This window comes from Punica granatum, chromosome 8 (assembly GCF_007655135.1).
Source record: "Punica granatum isolate Tunisia-2019 chromosome 8, ASM765513v2, whole genome shotgun sequence".
In the NCBI taxonomy this organism is placed as follows: Eukaryota; Viridiplantae; Streptophyta; class Magnoliopsida; order Myrtales; family Lythraceae; genus Punica; species Punica granatum.
This window is the reverse complement of record NC_045134.1, coordinates 24442213-24461346: the sequence shown is the minus strand read 5'-3', so window position 1 is coordinate 24461346 and position 19134 is coordinate 24442213. Positions and strand designations below refer to the sequence as shown.

Below are 19134 nucleotides of genomic sequence, written 5' to 3'. Positions count from 1 at the left end.
TACGAATAATAGAATAAACTTTATTGCCATAAAAGGAATTATCCAAATACATAAATCAAGCTCTAGGGCATATCACTAACAATCTCCCACTTACACTAGAGCCACTTAGTACAGTATCTAAGACCCATCTTCTCAAGATGTTTCTCTAGCTGCTGCTGCGTCATGGCCTTCGTGAGTGGATCAGCAACATTATCTGCTGAAGCTACTTTCTGCACAGCTACATCGCCTCTCCCGATAATCCCCCTGATAATATGATATCTCCTCTCAATGTGTTTGGACTTCTAATGTGACCTGGGTTCCTTTGCCTGAGCAATTGCTCCAGTATTATCACAGTACAGCTCTACTGGTGACGATATGGAGTGAATAATACCGAGTTCAGTCACAAACTTCCGAATCCAAACTGCCTCCTTTGCTGCATCAGATGCAGCAATATACTCAGTCTCTGTAGTGGAATCTGCAGTCATCTCTTACTTAGAACTCTTCCAGCTAACTGCACCTCCATTACAGGTGGATATATAACCGGAGATAGACTTTCTATCATCCACATCTGATTGAAAATCAGAATCTGTAAACCCGTCTACTCTCAACTCACCTCCTCCATATACTAGAACCATATCCTTAGTTCTTCTCAAGTACTTAAGGATGTTCTTGACAGCAGTCCAATGATCAAGTCCTGGGTTGGATTGATACCTGCTAGTCATACTAACAGCATACGCAATATCCGACCTTGTACACAGCATAGCATACATCAAGCTACCTATAGCCGAAGCATAAGGCACATGTGCCATCTTCTCCCTCTCCTCAGGAGTCTTGGGAGACATCGCTTTAGAGAGATGGATACCGTGTCTCACAGGGAGCAATCCTCTTCTGGAATCTTGCATGTTGAACCTCTTCAACACCTTATCCAGATATAGAGCTTGGGATAGACCTATCAATCTTTTTGGTCTATCTCTATAGATCCGAATACCTAGTATATAGGTCGCTTCTCCCAAATCCTTCATGGAGAATGTATTAGACAACCAGACCTTTACAGAAGTGAGCATACCAACATCATTACCCATCAGCAGAATGTCATCCACGTATAATACAAGAAAGGCGATCATGCTCCCACTAACCTTCTTATACACACATGGTTCATCTTCGTTTTTGATGAAGCCAAAGGACTTTACGGCCTCATCAAAACGTCGATTCCAGCTCCTCGAAGCCTGCTTAAGACCATAAATGGATCTCTTAAGCTTGCACACCTTGGACTTATCCTTGGATTCAAAACCCTTGGGTTGGTCCATGAATATGTCTTCCTCAATGTATCCATTGAGGAAGGCGGTCTTGACATCCATCTGCCAAACCTCATAATCATAGTGTGCAGCAACGGCTAGCATTATCCTAATGGACTTCAGCATGGCTACAGGCGAGAAAGTCTCCTCATAGTCGACTCCCTGCTTCTAGCGATAACCCTTCGCCACTAGCCTAGCTTTGTAGGTCTCTACCTTTCCATCAACACCAATCTTCCTCTTGAAAATCCATTTGTTCCCTATAGGTACTATACCTTTAGGAGGATCAACAAGATCCCAGACTTGGTTCTTGCTCATGGAGTCCATCTCGGACTTCATGGCCTCTAGCCATTTAGAAGAATCTATATCTGATATAGCTTCCTCATAAGTGGTAGGATCATCCTTATGATCATTATCTCCATGAACGAACAACTCTTGTACGTTCTCATAGAGATTAAGGTATCTCGCGGGAGTATGAGTTACTCTACCAGACCTTCGAGGTTCTGTGACATTCTCAATCTGAATAGATGTCTCAACTGGTTTATCAATGTCCATCGAAATGGGCATCTGATCGGTTTGTGGTACTGATGACGCCTCATCAAGTACTATCTGCCTTCCCATGTCACCTTCCTGGACAAACTGTTTCTCCAAAAAAATCGCATCTCTACTAATAACAACCTTTTGCTCAGTAGGGAAATAAAAATAGTATCCAAGGCTGTCACTTGGATAACCAACAAACTTGCCTTTCTCGGACCGGGTTTCCAACTTATCGGTCTTCTGCTTCTTAATGAATGCAGGACAACCCCAAATCTTAACGTGCTTAAGACTAGGTGTCCTACCATTCCATATCTCATATGGAGTGGTAGAGACCGACTTGCTTGGAATTCTGTTAAGCAAGTAACATGCGGTTTGCAGCGCATATCCCCACATCGAAATTGGGAGATCTGTATAGCTCATCATCGACCGAACCATGTCCAACAGGGTACGGTTCCTCCTTTCAGAAACTCCATTCAACTGTGGTGTTCCTGATGGAGTAAATTGAGAAACAATACCGTGTACCTTCAGGAAGTTACCAAACTCAGTACTCATGTACTCTTCTCCTGGATCAGATCGAAGAGTCTTGATGCTCTTTCCTTTCTGCTTCTCTACTTCAGCCTTGAATTCCTTGAACTTTTCAAAGGATTCGTGTTTATACTTCATAAGATAAACATACCCAAAACGAGAATAATCATCGGTAAAGGTGATGAAGTAGGAATATCCACCCCTAGCCACTTCACTAAATGGACCACACACATCACTATGTATGAGTTCTAAAACTTCCTTAGCCCTCTCCATTTGTCCCACAAATGGAGTCCTAGTCATTTTGCCTTTAAGACAAGACTCGCAAGTTGAATTGGGTTCAGAACCCAATGGAACTATAAGTCCCATCTTGACCAACTTACTTATCCTATCATCTGCAACATGCCCTAGTCTAAGGTGCCAAAGTTGCTTTAGACTTGGAATAGATTCGGATACGGTGTTAATCTCAATCGTGTTCGGAATCGTTTCATTTCTAGCTCTAAGATAATAAAGGCCATCGTGTAAATAACCAACGCCAATAACTTTATTACCATAATAAATGTTGCAAACATCATGTCTGAAATCAAACAAGTATCCACTCCTAGTCAAACTAGAAATAGAAATAATGTTCCGATAAGCGTTTGGTAAAACTAAAACACGATCTAGAAATAAAACATGTCCATCCAGATGTAATGAACCCAAAGCTTTGGCCGCAACACTTGCTCCATTGCCGATCTTTAAGCAGACTTCATTCCTTCCAAGGACCCTACTGCTTGCTAGCCCCTGCATAGAGGTACAAACGTGTGAGCTTGCACCAGTATCAAGAACCCAAGCTGTAGATGAGCTATATGAACTATTGGAACTAACATAACAAGAGATAGACATACCTTCTAAAGGTTTCTTTCCCTTATTTGCCTTCAATGAGGCGAGGTACTGTTGACAGTTCCTCTTCCAATGTCCATCCTTGCCGCAGTGGAAACAAGTTCCCTTATCCGCAACAACCTTTGCCTTGCCCTTATTCTTGGACACCCCTGCTGACTGCTGAGGAACAGAGCCTTTCTTGGACTTCTTATTCTTCTTCCCAGTCTTACTGGAAGAAGTACCAGCCACAAGAACGATTTCCTTATCCTTCCTTTTGTTGTTCATAGCATTCTGTGCAGTGACCAACATGTTCAACAGCTCAGACAACGAACATGATAACTTGTTCATGTGAAAGTTCACAATGAACCCCGAGAAAGAATCTGGGAGAGACTGAAGAACTAAATCCACATGGAGTTCTTTGTCCATCTGAAACTCAAGCTTCTCAAGCTGTTGAATCAGCCTGATCATCTTCTGCACATGAGCTGCGACTTCAGTTCCCTCTTGCATTCTCGCACGGAACAATTCCTTCGATATCTCATATCGTGCGGTCCTGCTATTCTCCCCATATAGCTCCCTGAGATTCTTCAAGATCTCACGAGAACTCTTCATGTTCTCATGCTGCTTCTGCAACTCATTGCTCATGGAAGCAAGCATATAGCAGCGGACCTTCGTGTCATCAACAGACCACTGATCATATGCGTCCTGATGATCACTCGTAACATCCCCGCCAGGGAGTTCAATCTCCTGAGTCTCCAGGATATATCCCAAAGCCTCCATGTTTAGGACAATGTTCAGGTTACGGAGCCAGTCCGAAAAGTTAGGCCCAGTGAGCCTATTATCATTCAGTATGCACGAGAGAGGATTCATAGATTTCATACTTATCATGACTGCAGAAAATAACAAGATTAAATTAATGAATTTATGTATATATATAACCATAATGATCATGGACTTTCAATCAAAATGGTCTCCCACTATCTTTTCGAATCCTATACTTCCAAAATAGGCAACGGAAATCTTAATCGGGAAAGATTCCTAGCGGGTGATTGAATTCTCATAGAATATTAATTCCCTCAGGTACCCGCCATTATTGAAAACAAGCATTCTACAAGTGAACAACTCCTTGTTCAGTACATCTCTATGTACGGCTCAATCAATTCGGCTCCTAGTACTCTGGACCTCAGGTGCCTGCCGTTATTGGTCCATTATACATAGTTAAGTCTAACCCACCAAAACCGTAGATGTCAGCTACCTCAGGTGCCTGCCGTTATTGGTAATCGACAATCTAAAACATCACATGTTTTAAAACGTTCATGCAAAAGGATCTCTTAGTCTGTCTCGAGCCCCCGTGTGTCCACGACCGACAACGAAACAAATTAAAACTCTATGGAGAATGCTTTGGTGGAGAGCCATGACAGAGGTTCACAACCTCATGCCATTCTCGACTTAATATTTTAATTTTGGAAGATTTTCTTTAAGGTGACATAATTACTATTCGGTTTCACTTTGCACATTATCCGTATTCACACATCACATGCATAAATATGTACTCGGAATCAATAAAAGCATGATCATAGATTTACTATTAGCCTAATCCTAGAGCCACAAGAATTAAGCAAAAATTTTCAAAAATCCATAATCACACACCATGCTCGAAATTTATAAAAGGAAACTAATAGCATAAAAGGAAATAAATTTCGTGCTAATTTTGTAACTCTTTACAAAATATCCAAATATCACATATTAGGAAATTTTTAATTTTTAAAAATATACAAGATATCATATATCTAGTATATTTTCAAAATTCCTTTTTGATATCAAATATCAAATTTCTAATCTCATTAGAATAGGATATCAAATATCCAATTTCCATAAAATCAAATTTTACGAAAAACAATTTTGGTAATTAGTTGTTTCGGAAATCTTATTTCCAAAATATCGAAATTGCTCGTTAAGTGACCGCCACTGGCTCGGGGCAGCCAAGACATCTCAGCCACTTCTGGCTCGAAAATTGCAGCCACCTGACAATGTGACAATCACCCAAAATAGTAGCCAATCCTTGGGAGCAAGCCAGCAAGTTTTTTTTTTTTAAATTACTGAACAGCAGCATGAAAGTTGCTGCTGGCCATGATCTAGAATCCCTCGAGCATGCAACGATTGCCCGAAAAATAGTCAACACTAAAGATCTACACAACTCTGCCCCAAAATTAGTCAATCCAATTGTAATGTCTAGGGCTAGTCACGAAAAACAATTCCTCGTGACGGATTCGATATCGATTTATCAAACAATTCAATAAATCACAATCAACCACCAAAATGAGGCACAAATCATGTATCCAATCGATTAGAAGGGTGGCTCTGATACCACTGTTAGAAAATCGAGCACGTGCGCAGCGAAAAGTTTAATTACGGTAAAAATCAAATTTTTATCGCATGCTCGTTTAATCAAAAACTTCAAGATCACATCTTGACATAAGAATCGCCTTCTAAACGAATAGATAACATCACACAATGAATCCATAAGAAAAGTTACGAACTTTTCACTAACCTTATTGATTCGAGTCGATCAAATTAGCCGTCCAAGTGTCCGGCCTCTAGCTTGTCCACACGAGCACATCTCCACCGAGATTAGACTCCTCTCGACCCGTACACTCCGATCTAGGTCACCAATCTCGAACGGAATCGTCACGGAATGAAAGGATCTCTTCAAGGACGTCAAGGACAATACCGAAACACCGAATTGGAGCCGAGAAAGACTCCGAATTGCCTCAGAAATAACATGGCTGAGCTGCTGTAATTTTCAGCTGAAGCCGCCTCTCTTTCTCTCTAATATATCGGGTCTTATTAATAGATCGTGCTCTAGGGTTTTTTGTAAGAACATATCTATATATATCTTTACCCTAGGGACTAAAATGCAATTATTAATTAATCCGAATTAATTAATAAATCACAAATGAGTCCTCACAATTTAAGTCATCCAATGACTTACCCTTATAGTTAGAAAGAAAGATTAAATAAGTCCTTGACACGAGTTTTCATAAATAGACGATCTATTTACAGAAACTCTTCAAATAAGGAAACTATCGTATTTCCTTAATTAGATTTATCCTTGATATTGAACTCGGCTTCAGGATGTGCTAGCACCCTTGCAACCACATTGCAAACCTCGTTCGATAATTAATTTCTAATTAACTTCCTTAATTAGAATTAATTCTTTTCTCGGTTTAGACACGCTCAATGTGTGTGACTAACTAGGTTCATCATCAAATGGCAATAGGATTATAGTATCAACTCATTTGATACTACCAGAAACTCTTTCTGTAACCGAAAACATAATTCCCAAAATGTCATTGGTTCCCAAAGTTCACGAGTGACACCTAGCAGCATATCGTGACAATCCAAAAGATGACGAATGTATAATTGGAACATTCTGATGAACCTCTGATCATATATACCATGCACTGAATCCTTTCACTACAAGATCCCGATCTAGCTAAAGTTACGGTAAATGCCAAACTCTATAGCCGATCATATGGACTCTCTAATTTCATTCTTAGATCCGTAGCACTTGAACAGAAACTCCTTTCTATTCAAGTCTATTTACCCCGGCCGAGGATTTCTCGATCTAGAATAAAACTCATATCCATAGGACATTTTCCCTGTTTACTCAGGTTAGTGAATCCCGTCTTGATCAGACACCTAACTCCGAGTATAACTAACTAGGACCACTATCTGCCGAATACTCACGCTAAGCACAAATACATTAGCAGTAGCAAATCCTAATTACCTATACTTGAGATAGCGTTCCATCTCAGGTTGAAGGACTATATGCACTAATACGATCCGGATAACATTCATTGACATTTAGTAAATTACCGTATGAACATTATCTGCACGTCACGTTCGACTACTTATCATATAAGTATCCACATATCTGTCATGATAACAGTTATCAAATAGCATGAGACTCACTACTCCATCTTCATTAGTATCTGTATACTAATCATGGAAACAAATAGAGGTGACGATCTATCTGGAGAAATAATATCCAGTTAAGTCTCCTACGATCGTGAACAGTTTAAAGATATTCTTACTGAATTACTTCGTCACTCATATTTTTAACTCTTAATAATGAAGTATTCAAAATATCTTAAGGACTTTATTCTAATAAACATAGACAATATACGAATAATAGAATAAACTTTATTGCCATAAAAGGAATTATTCAAATACATAAATCAAGCTCTAGGGCATATCACTAACAGTTCACTCGGCCGTTCATTCTGTTGAGTAGCTTACGGGACAAGTTCAGCCTGAGCCCTTCCTGGATAGTCCACCGCTTCCCGCCATCGAACATATCTATGATGAGAGCTGAAGGCCGGCCTTGACCTGGGCGAGTCATCCTGCAAAAATAACAGAAGAAACTGTCAGCCCGAAAGAACCTCACTGTAGTTCTGATGTCGATAAAAACTATATTCCCAACATAAGTTCATGTCTCCTGCCTCAATTACAGGGATCTATAATTATGATTAATTCATCATCAGAATGCGTGTGACGCACGACATTTAACAAGAAATCTGACAAGACGAGTTGAAGCCTGATTTGATCACCGTACAAGGATAGCTTCTTCATTTCTTGTGGGACCTCATGGAAAAGCTGCAACTTCTTTTCCCTCAGTGGGATCATAACTTGACTAACAACAGCATCGAGAACGCTGCCCAAGAGAAGCTCTTCCATCTTGAACTCGATTGTGCTGATTTAAGCAAAGAACGACAAGTTTGTCGGTGTCGCCCGGCTCAACAAAGACAAAGGAATTTATAAAAATATCAAGAAACATACATCAATGGAAAACAAGATGATGATCCAGTTTGTGTGGAAGGACGCCTATCAGAGGGAAATGATGTTATTAATGTTTACGAGTGTCAAAAGTTTCAAAGAGGGAGAATACTTTTATTGAAACACCTCCCCGACCAAACTGAAACCACAGAAAACTGATCCTGTTTCTTAATCCATTCCCCCCGCTCCTAGCTGTGTTAGGACCATAGAAATTGATGTATAAGAAGTGTGTACACTTGGGCTCCACCTAAACAGGTGCACCTAAAAAGAACTAACAAGCCAGAATATGAGAGGTTGTCTTACCCTTCTTCGATATTCATTATGTCTATATTGTCTATAATCGCCATGATCTGCCTCTCACAGGCATCGCTTGTCTCGAGAACTTGCTTCTGGTCATCTGAAATGGCTGTACCTTCAAGAAGCTGATGGGTGAACCGAATCCCGTTCAAGGCATTCTTCATTTCCACTTATTCGATTCCAACCATCCGGGAGGGCATAATTTCTTGATTAATTATTTTGTGATGGACTGCAGTTATTATCTCTCAATGGAAAGACAACGATGGTGGTCAAAGGATATCCGGCTTCTTGCCTGCTGCGATGGGTTACTTCTGATTTGCTACGCGGAAGAAACTCATTATCAATTGCTGATCTGCAACCCAATCACGGGATCACACACAAGGCTGCCAATATTTCGACCATCGAACATTCAAGACTTTCGCCTCCGGATTGCCACGATACCCTATGAGTGGGCCATAGTTCGCAGTGCTTCCATTGGACAGTACAAGGTCTTTGCTATAGAGAAGTTGTGCCTGTCACAAAGGAAGTGCTACGTATTCGAGCTGCCAAGAGGCAGAAGAAGGCCCTTCGAGCATGACTGGAAGGAGCTCGAGGTGCCTCTGCCTAAGAGGTGGTTGATCGAAGCGAGCACCACAGTAAGAGGGAAAGTTTGTTGGCTATCAACAAAGCTGGACGGAGAGGATTATCATCAGACGGTAAAACTACTGTCAATCGACATCTTGAATGAGGAATTCCGGACTACGGTTTCTGTAAGGACATTGTGGCCACTGGGACATTACTTTGCATCGAGTGGGACATTTTACTGCACGCAACAGTGGGATGGTCAGCTGAGGCTGTGGATCCTGGATAACTTCGATGACCCAACATGGGTCGAGCATAGGGGCATCCACTCCCCTGATCATCCTGTGCCATTGGAACATGCTGTGGTGCTAGGGGGTGCTAAGTTGATTATGGGTTTCAATTGCCTCACGTTTATGTTCGACATGATCTCCAAGGAGTTTAAGCCGGTCGGGTTGGGTTCTGATTGTTCATTAATTTCGAGCGCAAAGAAAGCCCTTCCTTTTGTCAGTAGTCTAGTGTCATGTGGCTGACCAATGAGTTTAGTGCAACTGTTACGTTCGTTTCACATCATACTTTTACGATGCAATATCCACTGATCGACTTAATCTTCTTTCTGTCCATTGTTTGTGTTTCTGATTATACGCTCTGCTCCTAAAGATTACATAGTACATTATTTGTTTTCTAAGGCTTGTAATGTTATCTCGTATCCACCGAGAAAAGCTTGCAATGATCGAAGTCCACCCTGCTAAGAATTTTTCCATTTTTAATGCTTCTTCATATACGAAGCAGGAGTTCCATTGACAGAACCTGGAAAGGAAGTTTTACTAAAATGTGAAAGCTGAAGACGTTTTTCGACTCAATGCTATTTTCATTTGGTATCATGATCTCGTTCTGCCGGCCACTGTTCTGGTCCATGTCCTGTAGCATGCATGAATTCAATGTACATTTTGAGTCGATTTGGGTACACCAAGGGTTACACTGTCAAACATATGATAAAGTACCTGTGTATTCTCTGGATTTTTCATGAAGTTATTACATTTAACCTCCTGGATCTCACTATGTACTCGCAATCTGTTTGCTGGGTTACTTTTTCATCATAAGATTACTCTCTCTGTCATCTGATGTTGTCTATTAACATGGATAACGATAGTGACCATGTGGCATCGATTCTTTGACTTCGATAGAAGTAGAAACCATCAGATTTGGCGAGAGTCGAACCCCAACTGAAGAGGATCAAAGTTTGTCCTGCTCACGATATGCTTCGCTTCATCATATATGAAGCCAAGGCGTCACTCGTGGGACCCGTAAAATTTTTTTTACTGAAAATCAAAACAAGGAAACTACTTTACGACTCAGCTCTACGTTTATTTGATACTATGATCTCATCTTGTAGTACGTGTGTTTGGAATCCGTGACAGGGTGACTGTTCTGCTCCAGTCAGTCATGAGCCTGCATTTGTGCTGCCATTTCTCTGATTGCTTTGGTCTCCTCTGCCTCATTAGTTTACGTCTCCCCCCACTGTCAATGATTTTCTGAGCTAATTATTGCTGCATAGTAGCTTACCAGCTCGTGAAGTGAATTTTCGAGTCTATTGCTGCATTCTCATTGCCTTCTGCTGTGTACATTTGAAGATCATGTCATTGTTTTCTTAACTTTGCTTCCAAGTCGATTCAAGTTCTGTTCAATCTTCAAGTTTAGACAAAAGTACATGAAACCAATAATGCCTTAGCTTTTGAGCCTAACCGTGTGATTAGTTTCTGAAAGGCCAGAGATGTGATTGGTCGTTGATTTGCTGAGAATTAGGATTTCAAAAGGTCTTGCTACCTAGCGTGAAATCCCCGTTGGCATGCTAATGTGAAAGTGAAGCTGTCGAGCTTCATCCATGTGTACTCATGTGCCTGCAGAAACTCGAACTTCTGAATAAGATTACGTGCGCTGCCACACATAACAGCGTTCCAAGAGATGCAGCAACCATCTCCTAGCACTACTTCTGAACCACACGGACTCCCAGAAATAATGCGCTAGCAATGCAATAGCAGGGAAAAAATTTTTATTTTCAAACGAGCTTCAGTGTCAACCGATGAAAGGTTGTAATGTCAATTTTATTTTTTCAACATGCTTCACAAGCACACACTGACCCTGCAGTTCGGGGACAAGACCATCCTAAACATTTATGTTCATTCTCGGTGTCATTCAGCAGAACCTCATCCAGTTCTTTTTCAATATCCTCCACCCATTTCGACCAGCCATCCTCTTCATTACCTTTCCTGCAGTGCCGTTATGCTGCCATTCTCGAGTTCAATTTTTTTTTCATCATATCTCTTCATAGAGATCATTGCAGGGTCTCCCTGATAATCTTCGAAGATCAAGATTGAGAGCAAGTTATAATGAAAACCAGTACTGCTGATGCAGGAAGTGCTTAGACAGTTCTCAAATCACGACAGACAGGATTTTCTTCTACTGCTCTCTTGTGACATTGCCATTTAATTAGTGTCTTGATTGACTCTGCTCGGTCATAATTCGGTTCAGGTCAATTACTAATGAATTATGGTTTCTGGAATATCAAGAACTGAGCTCGAATGAATCAATTAATCATGTTTTTTGAAATAGACTTTAGAACTGATGATTAATATGTAAATTTGATACACGAAGCCAATTAGACTTCTTGTAAATGTATTCTTAGTAATGCAGTGGCACACACGCTTATCGCTAAGCTAGAGATTTCATATTCAACTCTTGTCAGAAAGACTACTTGTTTTTTTTTTCCTATTCTTTTATTAGGCCCATGAATCACATGGAAAATGCTCCCTTCGAGTTTTAGATTAAATAGATTATTTAGTATGCAATTTGTATCAAATACGCTTTCTGAGTTATTTTCTGCATCAGTTGGATCCCTAGGAAATCAATTTTTGAAGAAAGAAAAAATCGAATTCTAGTAAAGCCTGTATTGAGTTTAACCCAATTTGGATTTTAAGCGTTTATGTATGTGCCCTCCAATTAAATTGAATTTTAGTAAACCACTCTTCAACCAGATTCTGATTCATGCAATCCTATTTCATTTTAATTGATTCTCACGATATTTGAATTCCAAGTTCAGAGGAATTCTTGTGAAGTGAATATATTATTTTTCCTATAGATGATGACGACGATGACGACGACCCAAATTTTTTAAAAGTTTTCAATTTTCCCCCAACACCCTCTCTCTCTCCTCCATGTTCACTATTCATCGTCTTCCTCCTCCCCTTCACTGTTCATCGTCCCCAGACCCGCTTAATTCCATTAAGTGCTATTATCACCACTTAATTGAAGTTATCCAACACAACCGAAGTCTCACTCCATTATTAGTCTCTCTACTTTTACGTCAAGGTTTTCCATAGCTCATCCGTCCAAACCAGTACAAAAACGAATTTACATTCTGAGTAGAGTATTGGTGATATACAGATCAAGAACAAGTACTCTTATAATTACCTGAACATTGGGAGGGACACCAAATTAATTCGACTTCTGTTCGATTAAGTTTTTATCAAGAGTTTGTACAACATCATCTATGTTTCTCGATAGGTGGCCAGAGTGTTCCTCCATGTCCCACAAGATCATCTGGATCTGCTCCGAGTATGCAGCAGACCGCTTCCTCTCCCTCTGTAACTCTGTCATGAGTTCCCGAATCTTGATGTCCTTCGCGTCCTGGAATATGTCACATACAAAATTATAAATTGAGAAAGTACCAAACAGTCTGATTGTATGTCAAGCTTTTCAAGGAAGTAGTGTCGGGAATGATTCAAATATTACTTTCTTAATGTACCAAACTACCAATCTCGACGCCAGAAATTCTACTGGAACATGAAGTCCCTCAGAACTCATTCCATAAGCCATAGAATCTAATGCTTTCCTTAAATAGCATGAGAACCGATCAAACATAAACACACACACAGAGACTGATGGGTTACTGCTGTATTTCTATTACTCCATCAAACCACTCGGCCCCCTTATCAACTACGTATGTTAGGCCTCATCGAGATCTGACACCTCTAACTTCCAAGCCCACGACTAGTCTTATATGGTTGGTTCTAGCATGAGCATCGAAAGACTGGCAAAATATATAGGTAATTGCAGATCAACATTTGAAGGAGAAACATGACAGTCTAGCCATGGGTCAGTCAAGCCAAAGAATCTGTTCCTATACATACACGAATACTATTCGAATCTCCTTTCCAAATGCAGAACATGGAAGCTGGGAACTTACAGGGGTCTGTGAGGGAAGTATGCCAGTCTGATGACTGCTTGCCTCAGCTGCCAACGGATGGCTATGCTCCTTCACGAACCTTGTGACGACCCAATTCCCCGTCTTCTCCTTCCTAACCACGATCGACGCCTTGCATCCTTCTCTCGCGATCGCCCTGGGCTTTTTTCTGTTCTTGCTCCTCCCTTCTCTCTCGACCTTCGGAAGCCTTCCTTATTGCAGACGAACCTGTGCCACACAATCCGCCCATCACTCATGACCGACGCTGCCTGTCCACTCTCGTCACAAAACCTAATCTCGTGGCGTACGCGTCGTAGAAGGCCTTAGCAGCCTCCTCCGATCCGAAACCCATCCCCACGAAAGGTTCCGAACTGGGACTCGATTCAGTTACCGGAAGCCCTTCTTCTCCTCCACGCAAACTCTCAGCTGGGTTTCTATCCTCATCACCCGCAGCAGGCTGTTCATCCACTGCGAACCGAAACCATAGCTGATGAATTGAAGCCATACACATATCAGGAACATTCAAACTACAACTCGAGGAACAAAGCTGTCTACTTTCATGGAAATTCCCCAACCATCATTAATCCCACCGCCCAATCTTCGTCACCATTCCAATGATTCACCGGAAAGAATGAGTTTTGCAGCTTTCCTCATGCTCAACTAATTAAGTCTAAACACAGAGATGAAGTGAATGAAGCCATGGCAGTAAGCTAATACGGAGAAGGAGGGAGGCGAATTGAAGGACGGACTTCCTCGTCAGAGAGGAAGACATCCCAACTCTGCATCAAACGGAGAAGAGACGGCGGAGGAGGCGAATATGGACTGGGGAAAGAAGACGATGAAAGTCCGCAGCTTTGCACTCTGCCCCAGGTGTGGGCGTAGGGATCAGACTACTGGGTCCGGTCTGTCTGAAGTTCCCGCGATGTGCAACTTTCTCCCTCCTCCTTTTTTTTTTTTTGGAACTTTTACTTTCTTTATTAGTAATTTATTAAAAATTACAATAACATTTGTTTTAATTATTCGGTGTAACCGATTGCAGCATAGACCGCTTTGACGACGGCTCACGGGAGCTTGGTAGTCCCCGTTAGCGTTCGTCAAGGGAAGGTCATTAGTGACCTCGAACGGGGGCTTCGCGGCACGCTGACGATTGCCCTCAATTTCTCTCTCTCTCACACAGTATTCGCTTTGATATCTTCCATTTTTTTTAAAAAAATTATTTTATATCAATACTTTAAAATTAAAAAATAAATGAGAGAGGTCGGTCCTTTTAGGCCTGAAATGCATGTAGGGTACATTTAAGTATTTATTTGAGAATTTTCAAATAAATTACTTATAACTCTAGGGGTCGTTTGGTGCATTATCGAAGAAATTTGAGATTATCAAATAATATCTATACATATAATAAAATCTTCTCATTTATTTCAAGTACATTATGTTATATAGATTATATAATTAGAGAAATCAAGAAATTGAATTTCATAATGAGATATCTTTAAAAAAGTACTTTTCATTAAGGACAATTGCAAAAATAAAAAATTCAAAAGATTTGAAAATTTTCATATTTATCAATAAAATATTATCTAATCTATTTTTTAAAAATAGATATCTATAGAACCATATAATTCATATATACCACATATACTAAAAGTTCTCCACACAACTACATATTAATAGATCTATATTATGTATAAATATATAATAATATATACTTATTTTTATGTTAATATTTAGAGGTGTTCGGGTCCGGGTACCCCGTTTTTTTCACGATACCCGGACTCTACCATGTAAGGGACATATTCCAAAATTAGGAACCGAACCCTATCTTGTTGAATTCTGGAACCAAAATTTACCCGGAACCTGTATTATACCATAGGTTCCGAGTACCATGTTGGAATCTGTAAAAAAAAAATTACTCTCAATAAAACCGAGAATGCCTCATCCATAATCAGTAATCACGCAAAACAAAATATCGATATAAATTTAGATTAATCTAGAATACATCGGGAATGGAAAAGATAGCAAGCAGTGGCTAAGTTTGGAGAGCTCAAATTAGAAATCGAGAATGAGAAGGAGAAAAGGGGAAATCGAGCTCAGATTAAATTTGGAGAGCTCAGATAGAGAGAAGGGAACGATAGGAAGGGTACCGGTTTAATTAGGTTTGGTTTTAGACTTTCAGTTCAGTAGGTTTTTTTTTTTAATTAGTGAATCCGGGTCTGGGCACCTGTTCCAGTTTCAGTTCCGGGTACCTATATGCAATACTTGGAACCGGAATCGGTTTTCACCGGTTCCTTATTTTAATATTCGGTCCATACCCTAATGAGTAGGTTCCGACTAGTTCCGAGTATACCCGATATCCATGCACACCCCTATTAATATTTATGTGACGAAATATTAATTTTTTATTTTACAAAATTCTAAATTATTAAATAATATATAGATTGTAAAAATATAAAAAATAAGAAAACGTTTTTTGTGATAAAATATTTTTAAAAATTAAAATTATTTAAAAACTTAGAAAATTCCATTTAGAAAATTCATATTGCGTTCAACGGAGATCACAGTATTATCCAATTTTTATGGTAATTTCAATTTTATTAGATGGAATATTATTTTAAAAGATTTTGTTGTTAATTTTATAATTGAATATAATTTAAAATTTTAAAAATAAAGAAAATTTCATTTAGAAACGGAGTGTGCTAAGGTCATTTGAGTTGAAATATTAACTTTCATATTAAAAAATTCAAGATTATCAAATAACATATAAATTATAAAATTAAATAAATCAACAAATCATATTTTATGATGAGATATCTTTTAAATTTTTTTTATTAAATGTAATTCCAAAAATTTAAAAAAAAAACCTCAAAAGTTGATTTGGAAAATTCATATTGCCTTTAATTGAAGATCATCGCAGTATCCAATTGATTTTTATGGTATTCTCGGTTTTAATAAATGAAATATTATTTGAGAAGATTTTATTATTAATTTTATAATTCAGTATAATTTAAATTTTTAGAAAACTAAAAATAAAAAAAAATTTATTCAGGAACATAACGATCTAAGGCCATCTGGGATGAGCATTAACTTTCATATTAAAAAATTCAATATTATTAAATAATATAAAATTTATAAAAATTAAAGAAATTAAGAAATCAGATTTTATGATAAGATATCTTTTAAAAATAATTTCGAAAATTGAAAAAAAATTAAAAACCTAGAAACAAAATAGAAAATTCATATTGCCTTCAATTGGGGATCACCATAGTATCCAAAAGATTTTATAGTATTTTCGATTTTTAAAAATGGATATTATTTCAAAAGATTTTGTTGCTAATTTTATAATCAAAGATAATGTAAAATTTTAAAAACTCAAAAAATTAAAGAAATTTCATTCAGAAACAGAGTATTTTGAGGCCATTTGACTGGACTCACCTCGTACCTTGCTTTCATATATACTACTCATAGACCCCTTGCATTGCACGTGATAATACATCAAACTGAAAAGAAAATCATAATTAAAAATTAAAGGAAAACTTTTTTCGAGAATCAAAAGTAAAATAAAAATAATAAAATAAATAAATAACATTCACATTTAGTGCTGGATAAACTTAATTTCTTGAGAGCTTGTGTAAAGGGGTAGCATTTCGAGAGATGAAATTGATAACACCAATCTTGAGAAAGAATATAAAGAAAAAAATTAAAATTAGAGAACAATTACAAAAAAATAGAGAAAAAATTAAAGCATAAATTTAATTAGCTCACTTGTTTCTTGGAATAAACATACGCGAGCTTGTCACTAGTTATAGATGTGTTGTTTGAGAGTTCAATAGGTACATGGGTATTTTCGATCTTTTTTTAGATATATTATCACCGAAAACCATTTTTAAATATTTTGTTGCTAATTTAAAATTTTAAAAACTCAATAAATCGCGAACATTTCATTCAGAAACAGAGCTATTATAATAACATCAAAATTAAATGCGCCTACAGGTTTTCCATTAAATGAACCCAACTAAATGCGGGTATTATTTCAGAACATTATTAAACAAAGGACCAAATTGGAACTTACATGGGGCAAAGTGCAAAATAAATATATAAATAAATAAATAGAGATTAGAAAAATCAAGATTAAGCAGTAACAAGCCTCTCTGAACGCTCATTTCGACTTGCTGCGCCTTTTCCTCCAATCTATCATCAGTTGAATCGATCTTTGCCCTTGCCGTGAAGATTTTCTCCTACAAAAGCAAAGAACTTATAAGGATCATCTGCAATTTAATATGCACTTTTGTAATATAACAATTAGGAATGTCTGAACATCTGATTCCCATTTAATTTCTTTGATTTCTTATACTTTCGTTCTTTCACTGATTCTTTTGAAATTTGCTGAGATTTAAGCAGCTTCATTTCATGATATTCCCCTGAAAAACTGCAATTTGTGACTAATATTCCATAAATAATAATAAATGAGGTTAAGTTTCAACTCGAAATAATATATTGAAAATAACATACCTCTTTAGTATTTCATTAGTTTCTTGTACCTTAAGATTCACAAACATTGATAGATGATAGTGAATAACAGTCTCCTGCAAAACCCCATAATCATGATCGATTATTTGTAACGTAATCAACAAAATATAACTTTTAAAGATAAAATCTTTTCATATTATATAATTTTTCATTGTGGTCCACGTCACGATTACGACAAAGAGTAACTTTCACTTTTTCATTCCTGTAGGAGGGAATAAGAAAATAGTAATATATACAATATAATAACATGATAGTTATTAATTATACAATAATGGGATAAAAAAATTACATGGTATGCATAAGTTCCGGATCCTTCTTTTTTATAGGTGCTCCTCTAACTTCAAGAATTTCTACCCCAGCTATTCCCAAAAGCTTGGAGATTACATCTACATTAATAATTGAACATCAAACTAAAATTCGTATTGAAAAAGCTTAAATAAATAATGAAAATGAAAGAAAAATTACCTGTCAATATTGCGTCGATACTGCATCTATCAAAATTTTTTTGAACATCTGCAAACTCAAATTTATATCTGGGAATCGAAGAGTCCCCTTCTAATATCTGATGTTAATAGCAAAAAATCCGATCTTCAAATCACCCTTAATTTGGCGACATATATAGGTGTCCATATTTATTGGAGAAAATCTTTTGAAAATCCTAACGAGCTAAAATTATAATCAAATATCTCTACCGAAAAATTATAATCAAATAGAAGAGTTTCTTCCTGCTTCTCCCATTCTTTATCTGTTGATTGCTTGCATGATCGTTCATGGAGGAAACAACATCAGTAGTGATGGAGGATGACCCTGAAACTCCTTCCTTACCAATGGAGTTGTGGACTGAGATCTTGCTCAGGATCCCAGCGAAGGATCTTCTTAAGGTCGAGGTTGTTTGCAGGAGCTGGCATAATCTGATCCGGAGGAGCCGATCCTTTGCTCAATCCCATAATGAACACTGGAGATCCCGGCTCCGCGGTTCAGTGTTTGAATGGGGTAATGAAATCTGCTACTCGTCTTGCAGTAGGTTGTATCGTTTCAAGTACCTCGAGAGAGCAGAAAAGCGGACGAACAAATTCCCAGTAAAAGGTGGCCGCCTAATAGAAGACACGGGGTCGAAAGAAATCTGCGTCCTCAGTTCATGTGACGGGCTACTTCTCCTCCGCACCGGAGGAGAAGGCCAACCCTGTCGACAACTGCTCATCTACAACCCAATCACGGGGTCATACAAAAACCTGCCTGTAAATGATCCAGACTATTTCTCATGTGATCGGTGGGCCATTAATCGCTTTGGTGGAACATTATCGACCGTGAATTATCAGGTCTTTGGAATAGTATATGATGCTCGAGAAAATATGAGGTGGATGTGCTACTGTTGTTATCAGTTCAAGCTGCATAAATGTGATAACAATGGCGATGAAGGGAAGCTGGAGTTGAAGGAGCTCGATATGCCTCGACCTCCGGGGTGGTTTTAATCCAATCGAC

General features: G+C 38.4%; 4 protein-coding genes across 5 annotated transcripts; 2 read left to right on the top strand and 2 right to left on the bottom strand.

Annotated features, from left to right (window-relative positions):
• Positions 1-7380: 7380 nt before the first annotated feature.
• Positions 7381-8621, bottom strand: LOC116187279 (phytochrome E-like). Of its 2 annotated transcripts, none has more exons than XR_004152022.1 (3): positions 8031-8182; positions 7807-7944; positions 7381-7594 (listed from the first exon to the last, which is right to left on the bottom strand). XR_004152022.1 is itself a non-coding variant. In XM_031515933.1 (3 exons), exons 1-3 carry the CDS (start codon positions 8486-8488, stop codon positions 7450-7452), a joined length of 441 nt encoding a protein of 146 aa, XP_031371793.1. In that variant the 5' UTR covers positions 8489-8621; the 3' UTR covers positions 7381-7449. The 2 variants fall into 2 exon arrangements, 1 of the variants encoding a protein (XP_031371793.1); XM_031515933.1 differs by lacking the exon at positions 8031-8182 and adding an exon at positions 8331-8621.
• LOC116187278 lies at positions 8344-9505 on the top strand. Its single transcript, XM_031515932.1, has 2 exons — positions 8344-8477; positions 8560-9505. Exon 2 carries the CDS (start codon positions 8573-8575, stop codon positions 9413-9415), a length of 843 nt encoding a protein of 280 aa, XP_031371792.1. The 5' UTR covers positions 8344-8477; positions 8560-8572; the 3' UTR covers positions 9416-9505.
• Positions 9506-12278: 2773 nt separating this feature from the next.
• On the bottom strand, positions 12279-14055 carry LOC116216084 (protein FAR1-RELATED SEQUENCE 5). Its single transcript, XM_031552010.1, is given in 5 exon segments — positions 12279-12569; positions 13129-13308; positions 13311-13384; positions 13387-13593; positions 13681-14055. Coding segments are annotated over 5 exon segments (654 nt in total). The 5' UTR covers positions 13682-14055; the 3' UTR covers positions 12279-12377.
• Positions 14056-18422: 4367 nt separating this feature from the next.
• LOC116188882 (F-box/kelch-repeat protein At3g17530-like) lies at positions 18423-19124 on the top strand. The gene has a single exon (XM_031518341.1). It carries the CDS (start codon positions 18423-18425, stop codon positions 19122-19124), a length of 702 nt encoding a protein of 233 aa, XP_031374201.1.
• Positions 19125-19134: the final 10 nt, after the last annotated feature.